The following is a 10,067-nucleotide window of genomic DNA, read 5'->3' on the forward strand; positions in this document are numbered from 1 at the left end:
ACAAGATAGCTATTTTGCAGTAGTCCCCAACATGTGCACTGTAACATACATAAGTAACTTTTATTTTCTCTAGAACAGTGCATGTGAAATTTCAGCACATGTATGTGTTTTTTTTTCAGTTTATGATTTTTGCTGTGTTGCATACCAAGTGAGACCTGCATTTAGAAGTTATTCAATATGAGAAAAACACTAAGTGTCATTCTCACATTTGCTTTGACCTAAGAACTAATATCTCTGATGTTGGCTTAATGTTGTATTTACAGTTTTCTAGCACATATTAAAGCAAATAAAAATTATTAAAATGTATTTGCTAATGTACCCCCTACAATTATCCAGAAAACTGCTATAAAATAGTGATTCAACAAAGAGAAATGTCACTCCAAAGTAGGCAGTGCTATTTCGAATGCCTTAGAGACTGGAAAATAATATTGCATGAAGGACATGAATGAAAGACAAAGAGATAGGGAACAAGGAGAAAGAGATGTGGCATGATTTATTCCATGTACATAAATTTTACCTGTTTAAATGTACATGGACCAGGACAAATGATTATTTGATCCAGATAAAGCCAAAGGACCTGGCATGGACAGAAATGGAATATATTTACTATATTTTAGTTTGAACACAATTCTTACCCCTTTATTTCATCTTCCATAAAAATACATAAACTGGTTGGTTCTAACACATTGAATTTAAGGATTGAACTTTATCTACCTCTACTTTTCCAACTCTTTTCTCCTTCAGATTGTTTTTAAAGGTAGGTGCTTCCAAAGTTTGTGGGGAAAAAAATCATTTCAAACTCTCCAATATATAAGAAATGAGGACTACAGTGTGACTCATTGTAGGAGGCACAAAATCCTGATTTAAAAAATAAAAATATAATTTAAAAAACCACAATATATTCAGGCCTATAATTTCACTTATATAGATATAAAACCCTAAACAATACTAATATATTATTGGTATCACTTTTAAAAATGTGTAAGAATTATAAAACACTTGTTCAAGCTGTGTTGATTCCATGTTTGGCTGGAAGGTTTAATTTTGGAAAATCTATAATTAGAATTCACCACATTATCAGAATGAATTAGAAAACAAAATGACCATATGAGTAGATGAGGAATTAATAATATTTAGGATAGATAAAAGCTATAAAACTTAAGAATAAAAAGAAAATTCCATAATTGTAGGATATCTTTTAAAAACTAGGCAGAACCTACTCTTAAAAGGAGAAAAATTAAAATGTTTTATGGAAACATTATAGAAGCCTTAAATAAATTAGTACAAATACTATGTTCCTAGATTGCACAATGCAGTGACAAAATGTCAGTTCTGCTGAAATTAGTCTATTTTATCGATGCCCTTGCAATTGAAATCTAAGGATATTTGTAGAATTTGCAAATGATTTCAAAGGCATTAAGAAAATACAAATTATATGGAATAAGCAAGACATTTTGAAAAGACCAAATGGTAAAATTATAAAGCTGGAATTATTGAAACAATATGGCATACATCAGTGGAACAGAATAAGGACTTCAGGAAAAGATCCATGAATGAATAGAACTATAGTTTATGACTGAAGTAGCATGTTAGGACAAGCATGCAAAATCGAACTATTCAGTGGAGCTAGGGAAAATGTTTATCCCTATATAGGATGAAGAAATCGGATATTTGCTCATCCTTACAAGGTCAAGGACTTAACATTATAAGAAAATGTTAAACTTTTATAACCTTAAAATGTTAACCTTTTATAACCTTAAAAACTAGAACCTCTGGTTGCCCACAAATAAAAAATTCAAGTTTAATTTGGGAGATAAAACTACTTCACAAAATTTGCTTTACCCAAAAATCTATTCAAATTAACAAAATATCAACAGCAAAGCAATAACAAACATTCACTAGCGACAACCAAACAAATGACAAAGTCTAATGCCTGAAGCTACAAAAATTATACCCAGGGGCGCCTGGGTGGCACAGTCGGTTAAGCGTCCGACTTCAGCCAGGTCATGATCTCGCGGTCCGTGAGTTGGAGCCCCGCGTCGGGCTCTGGGCTGATGGCTCAGAGCCTGGAGCCTGTTTCCGATTCTGTGTCTCCCTCTCTCTCTGCCCCTCCCCCGTTTATGCGCTGTCTCTCTCTGTCCCAAAAATAAATAAACGTTGAAAAAAAAATTCAAAAATTATACCCAAAGAAAGGACTAATCCACAGTAGTTCGTACAGTTGGCCAAACCTCTTCATCCCAACATCCATTTTATTGTGATTTTACAAACCCTGGAAAATCTTCTGAAATTCAATGGAGTAAGTATTAAGTGGCCCTCCTCCCACCAGCCCTAACCAAGCACTGCCTGAAAAGAAACAAGGAAATTGAGCATCACACCTGACTCTTATTAGATGAAAGCAGAAACTCGAGAGCTGTACTAGGACCAGGAGGATGGACATGAGTCCCAGGATGTTCTCTTATGCAAATGTAAGCACCCAATCTCAAGTCGATATTCTGTAACATTTTGCCAATAGCCTCAAATGAAATAAATGGGTTGGTTAAATGGAGAACATTGCTCTCCCACTGAGAGGAGGGAGGGAAAGAGAGAGGGAGGGAAGGAGATAGGGTGACTTTAAGCTGAGCTTGCAAAAAATGCTGACTCCCCCTTCAGGATGTTTATTGTCTAGAATCTCAACATAAATGTAGGAATAATGACAAATAAAAATGATGTTCCTTATCACCTTCAATGAACATAATAATACTGGTAAACATATACCATTACTCCAAAGAAACCTGGTTATGAACAGACGTTATTAATATACCTGATAGAATCTACTGAGTCTGGAATTGGTGACTATATTCATATCTTTCATTTAAATTGGAGACAGCCATCAAAAATCATTCCTGCAGCTAATCTAGCAATCATTATAATCAGTGACATCTACTTACCCTAAGCGAGGACTGGCTTCTTGTTCCCCCATGCGATTATGAGCCTGACTGCTGTGAGAAGAATTTATGAGTGTCCCCTCCCTTCGCGACATTCCCCTGGGAGCTTGAATGCACTTCTTGGTTATTCCCAAAGCCTCTGAGAACAGGAAATGATGTCACTGGTGTTTGCCAATTATCTAGAGTAACTTTGATTTCTCTATTGAGGAAATGTTTTTTGTTTGTTTGTTTTGTGTGTGTGTGTGTGTGTGTGTGTGTGTGTGTGTGTGTTTACATCTACAATTCACCTGCTTTTATTAGTTGTTATTTTTATTGCATTTACTCAGGTATCTGGATTTAATAGATTATTTCTTATATGTCTTAATCACCTACAAAGTACATATTTTCGGCATTTCCTGCAAAGACTTCTTCCATATTTTATATCTGAGGATAAAGACAAAATTATCTAAATATGGCCTATAGGGTTTTAAAAGATTCAGAAGGAATAAAAGTTATGAATATGTGTGTAACTCCTATATTTATTTCTTTTTCTAACCTCAAGGAGTAAATTGAGTTAATGACACCCTAATTCCACATCCATGTATATCTTGAGTACTAATTTTCCCTCTCCACTCGTATTTCTCTTCTCCACATAGGTCCTCCTTTACAAAAACTAATACATGTCTTTACAGTGGAGTATAGCTTTATAAAATAAATATGACATATGCTTTAAATTGAACAACATATTACATAGCTCATTGATATCTAAGGTTCTCACTCAATTATATGTTTTTTTTTTTAATTTTTTTTTCCAACGTTTATTTATTTTTGGGACAGAGAGAGACAGAGCATGAACGGGGGAGGGGCAGAGAGAGAGGGAGACACAGAATCGGAAACAGGCTCCAGGCTCCGAGCCATCAGCCCAGAGCCTGACGCGGGGCTCGAACTCCCCGACCGCGAGATCGTGACCTGGCTGAAGTCGGACGCTCAACCGACTGCGCCACCCAGGCGCCCCTGTTTTTGAATTATATTCATTTTATTACCTGAATTCCAATATTTTGTTGATTTCTATTTAAATAAAATTGCTATAACCTGATTCTGTCCTCATTTACAGTAGGTTTGCTCCCATAGTAATAGGCATGTAGTTAGTTACCAACTTTTGATTTTTTTTTTAATTTTTTTTTCAACGTTTTTATTTATTTTTGGGACAGAGAGAGACAGAGCATGAATGGGCGAGGGGCAGAGAGAGAGGGAGACACAGAATCAGAAACAGGCTCCAGGCTCTGAGCCATCAGCCCAGAGCCCGACGCGGGGCTCGAACTCACGGACCGCGAGATCGTGACCTGGCTGAAGTCGGACGCTTAACCGACTGCGCCACCCAGACGCCCCGCAACTTTTGATTTTTACATGTCTCACCACAATTAAAAACTTTGTGTGTGTGGTCCCCACTGACCTATGAATGAACATATCTGTGATATATCTTCTGTGTCTCTGACTTGGGAAAAATAGGTACATTTAATTTATTTAAATAAAGATAGTTCTACTTAAAGGTTTCTTTCATTAATATATATTCCACTATCAGTATCCAAGCACATCATAGTCTGGACATCTAATTTATGAATATGTATGACTTGTACAAATGGTAAAAGTTGCAACAAATAATTAAAATCAGATGTAACTTTTTAGAGACAAAATTGTTTTTCTTGGTGTAATACATTATTTTTATTATTATTTTTCAATGTTTATTCAGTTTTGAGAGACAGAGAGAGACAGAGCGTAAGTGGGGGAGGGGCAGAGAGAGAGAGAGAGAGAGAGAGAGAGAGGGAGACACAGAATCTGAAGCAGGCTTCAGGCTCCAAGCTGTCAGCACAGAGCCTGATGCAGGGCTCACACTCATGAACCAAGAGATCATGACCTGAGCTGAAGTCGGCCGCTCAACCAACTGAACCACCCAGGCGCCCCAATACATTATTTTCCTTAAGGAATCCAAATATTGGTCTAGATTTGAAGTAGAAACATGCACTAAGTATAATCCATGCCAACAAAGAAGTTCAGAAATTATAACAAAGACAGATATGTGTTAATTTTAATTTATTAAATTAAATTTTAATTTAATTTAATATTAATCTTACTACTTGAATGTCTACAACAGTGATAATGCCAATAAAATAGTTATCAAGGTGACAAAACCCTGACACATATCTTGAGGCAGAGGTTGGGGGATGACCTCCAAATCTTGCTTTTCCTCCTGGGCACCCGGCTGGTGGGATCTCAGCCTCCTGGCAGTTAGGAGTGGAGAAGTGGCCGAGTTGTAGCCTGACTCACCTGTGGTAACAGAGCATCTCCCCGTCTGCAGCCAATCTCTCCACCACTGTGCACTTGCCCTGAATGCTTCCTACAGTGCCTTTCTGTTTCAGAGATTGTAGTTCCCTCTGGTGGACCATGCAATGCTGATAAAATGCCGAAAAATCGTGAGAGAGAAAGCCAGCAGAGAGAAAATTTATTACAAAAGAGATCAAGAAACTATTAGTTTTCCCCCAATGTCATATATTCTGTGATCAATATGCAATGTTCTAGGCATCCATATCTTAACATGAAAATATCTTACCCACATATTTCGTAAAGGTTTTAAATTAATGTAATATAATCTCATGAGTTCATGTCTTGATCACTTTTTGTGATTGCGCAAACATTCATAACCTTTATCATTCACAAAAACTATTAGATCTTTGAAATAGCCATTTTAAAGTACTTTTTTGGCACTTTATATTTAAAAAATCATTAGTAACCTCTTCTGACAATTATAGCTAAAATTGCTTTTGTAGTCAGATGCTTCTTAAATTGAAATAGAATTAGCATGCAATTTTATATCAGTTTCAGGTGTCTAACATATTGATTCTATAATTCTATACATTACACAGTGCTCACCATGATAAGGATAGTCACCATTATCAACGTTGATTACTATTACAAAATTATTGAATATATTCTCTATATAGTACCTTCCATATCTGTGACTTATTTATTTTATAACGGGAAGTTTGTATCTCTTAATCCCCTCTCTGTATTTTGTTCATGTCCTCACATACCTTCTTTCTGTCAACCACCAGTTTGTTCTCTGTACTTAAGAAACTGTTTGTTGGTCCGTTTGTTTTGTTTGGATAGTCCACAAGTAAGTGAAATCATATAGAGTTTGCCTTTCTCTGTCAAACTTATTACAGTACTTACCTATTACTACCTATTACATAGGTCTCTCTGTGTTGGCACAAATTGAACAACCTCATCCTTTTTTATGGCCAAGTAATATTCCATTGCGTTTGCTTTTTAAGAACTAGATATACTCATATTTACATTTTAGGTAACTCAAAGTCTTGTATTTTGTGTACTGAGGTAAAAGTTTACCAAAGCTATTCTGTCAATAAAATTTCTCCAACCCAAATAATGATTGTTCGTAAAAATGGCTGTTTAGCTATTGAAAGAGTCAAAACCAATCCTGGACAGAAGCTTAGATAGTGCCACAGGGCATAATTTGTGGAAGAATATCAAGCTTCATAAGTAGTACTTCTGCCTTGCACAGAAGGAAAGAAGAAAAAAAAATCTGTAGCTTTTATTGAGACACAGAGAGAAAAGAAAGGCGGAACAAAGATGGAGTAAGACAAGGAACTAGTATAAGGTTTAAGTCTGATGATATAAGAAAAGCAGTGGAGAATTATTTTGTTGGGCTTTAGCTAAGTTTCTCTAAGCAAAAGAAACCTGATGCTATCATAGAAATCTCTTTTTTGCCTCCCTCCACCCATATTTACAGTGAAGTCACTTCTTTTTTGAATGATTTCCTTAACAATATTTTTTCATTGCCATGGAGGTGGCTTGTGGAAATAGCCATTTGAGAAGGAGAGTTGATAGATGTGACCTATGACATGTTTACATCTGGTGAATGCTTCTGGACTTCCAGGCAGATGACATTAATAGATCAAACCAAACTTATATAAACCTTAAGTGATTAAAAAAAAATCTCCATTGGAAGACTTACAATTCCTCAATATAACTTTTGCATTGAAAAAAATTCAGAATCATACCAATCTCTGTTATCTATTAGATTATTGATATAGTTGGCAATATTTAATACTAGATATATGTCTTGGGACATAAGTAAAATATTAAGGTGTATGATCATGGTGATTCAAAGCATAATGAGCTGCTGTGAAAATAGTCCTTCAGTAAGTTTTTGGGTTTGAATTTATGAAATGGCATTTGCTCTGCAGAATTTGGGAAAGTTTGATGGTTTTTCTTATTTTCATGGTCTTGAGAAGATTCAGGGTGGACCACCCAAGATTTATGCACTTGAGATGCTCTCTGCCCTGAGCATCACTTCCTACGGAGTCAGGTCAGTCTACTGCCTCTGTGGCAGCTGCAGAATGAGGGGCTTTGTGATGTCATTTGAAGTTTGTCCTAGCTTTATAGGTGGTCAGACTTTGTCTTATGACTGTCTTGCATCTTCTCTCCCCCCTCACCACTAGGGGGATCTTATTGTCTCTGGACACCGGTGCCATGGAAACTGCAGAGCAGTTAGGTAGGGAGAAGCTGGAAGCACAGGTGACTTAACGTCTCACAGGATGAGGTTTGATCAATTGGAGATCAAAGCTGACATATAAATTATTTTCCCTATCTTATTCCACAGAAGCTTGGTGCTGGGCTGATGTGCCTGCCTGGTTGGTTGATTATGTTGATTCATCATTTCTGATAAATGTGTACAAGTGATATGTGAGTGCATGTGTATGTGCAGATACACTTTGGAACCTTTGAGCCAAATGCTTTGTCATTTCCTTATTTCAAAGAAGGCTTTGTGTATAGTTTGTTTAGGACAAATTTTGTAGGTAATGCATGCAGAAAGGGTATATAGTATGTAAGCTTTTGTGAGTAATAGTGAATGAGACAGACATAATGTTTTAGATTGCCCAGCTTCCCAAAATATGCCAATATGGATATAGATGTTTTAGGCAGAAGAATATGCTCCCACCTACCCACCAAAAATGCCCATGTGCAACCCCCAGAAGTGTGAAGATGTTCCCTGCTATGTAAAATGAGACCAGAAGTATCCATCATACAGGGTGACTTTATGTTTTCAGCTTTGCTCTTTATTCATGACTAAAGTTAGAAATTAGCTCATGGACCTGAGTGTCATGGTTCCTGTATTTGGCTTGTTTCTGACTTCCCTGAATATTTCCTGAATTTACTTTAATCATAGACATTGCCTGACCTTGCATTCCCTTGCATGCCCTGACCAGTCTCCCTTAGTCCATTGTAAGTTAGCAGCATTTTACATGTACAGACAGAGATATGACACATAATGACTGTTAACTGTGTGTGTGTGTGTGTGTGTGTGTGTGTGTGTGTGTGTGGTCATGGTGCCTTTGAGAACTTGTGTCACTTTGAGAACACTGGCTTTATTTTTGTTCTAATAACACTTTACTTCAAAGCACACTAAATAAATATGCTAAAAGATGTGGTGTTTGTTGTTATGGTTAAATAATACAGACAATGAACTCTACATGAGTGTTTGTTACGAGATTATGACATGGAAATATTGATTTTATGTCACACTGGTATGAATATCAACATTTTCCTTTGTGTACATGCACCATGTGAGAAGAATGAAAAAGTGGAATCCTCTTTTGTGTTTTCTTTTTCTGTTTTCCCACGTGTCTTATTTCCATGTATATCTAAGCATTCTTGTTTGGTTTTTATTTTCCCTGAAAGGTGATTTAAATTTATGTTAAGTGCAAGATAAAAATGGATTCTAAAGGTTAAGAAATTGAACAACAAAATACTGCAACAAGTAAAAATAAAACTTTTAACAGCTGAAGAAAACATATATTTGGCGAGGAAGATAACGTGACTCTTAATCAACTTCCAAGCTCTCAGACTTTCCCTTCCTTGATTAGAAATTCTAAAAACCCAGTAACAGGTTGTGTTGAGCTCTAAAATATGCTTATTTTGAAATTATTGTTTACTATTTAAATAAATGTGCTTTCTTTGGTCAACTAATACATTTTGTATTAGGGAGAGTTGCGTATTTGAGGTTGGAATCGAAAGGGTTAAGATTTTACCATTGATATTGATAGAATTTTTAACTATTTATTGTCTCTGCACTTAGTAGAGATTAGCTTTTCAGGAGCAAATAAAAACCCTTAAAAGAAGACACCTGTAATTTTAAATTTACATGAATTTGAAAGACTGACATGGCTTATTTAGGAAACTCTTCAATGCATCCTTCACATCCTTGTTCCTTAGGCTGTAAATGAGGGGATTCAGCATGGGTATCACCAGGGTGTAGAAGACAGAGGCCATTTTATCAGTATCCAATGAGTGGTTGCTCCTTGGTTGCAAATACATGAAGAGAAGGGTCCCGTAGAACACAGTGACAGCCATCATGTGAGAGGCACAGGTGGAAAAGGCTTTTTGTCGACCCTCTGAGGAACGTATCCTCAAAATGGCAAGGACGATGTTGAAATAGGAAATTAGAACAATAATCATAGAGAAAAGCAAATTGGTCCCTGAAAAGGTAAATACTGCTGTTTCTGGAATGTAGGTATCAGAACAGGACAATGCCAACAAAGGGACATTATCACAGTAAAAATGATTGATTACATTGGAAGAGCAGTATGATACAGAGAACACACAGGAGGTGACGGTCAGTGCTGTGGTCAGACTGTAGAGGTATGTGAGGGATACCAGCAGCAGACAGGTCTGTGGAGATACCACCATCCCGTAGAGCAGGGGGTTGCAAATAGCCACGTAGCGGTCGTAGGCCATTACAGCTAGCATGAAAATCTCAGCCACAATAAAGACTAAGAACCCACCCAGTTGGGCTGCACATCCATAGTAGGATATGGTCTTCTTTGAAGCCAAGAAGTTAACCAGCATTTTTGGGGCAATGACAGTAGAATCACCAAGATTGATGATAGCCAAGTGCCTGAGGAAGAAGTACATGGGGGTTTGAAGCTGAGAGTCAACACTGGTCAGGGTGATGATGCCCAGATTCCCTGCCACAGTGAACCCATAGATCACCAGGAAAACAAAGAAGAGTGGAATTTGGAGCTCTGGGAGGTCTGAGACTCCTGTGAGAATGAACTCAGTCACTGGGGTGAGATTCCCTTGGGCCAT

The 10,067-nt window shown here is 37.0% G+C and overlaps 1 protein-coding gene across 1 annotated transcript; it reads right to left on the minus strand.

Moving 5' to 3' along the window:
* Positions 1 to 9,119: 9,119 nt before the first annotated feature.
* On the minus strand, positions 9,120 to 10,067 carry LOC121043816 (olfactory receptor 8J2). The gene has a single exon (XM_040495816.1). It carries the CDS (start codon positions 10,065 to 10,067, stop codon positions 9,120 to 9,122), a length of 948 nt encoding a protein of 315 aa, XP_040351750.1.

Source organism: Herpailurus yagouaroundi, unplaced genomic scaffold (genome assembly GCF_014898765.1).
Source record: "Herpailurus yagouaroundi ecotype Mexico unplaced genomic scaffold, PumYag 187, whole genome shotgun sequence".
Classification (NCBI taxonomy): Eukaryota; Metazoa; Chordata; class Mammalia; order Carnivora; family Felidae; genus Herpailurus; species Herpailurus yagouaroundi.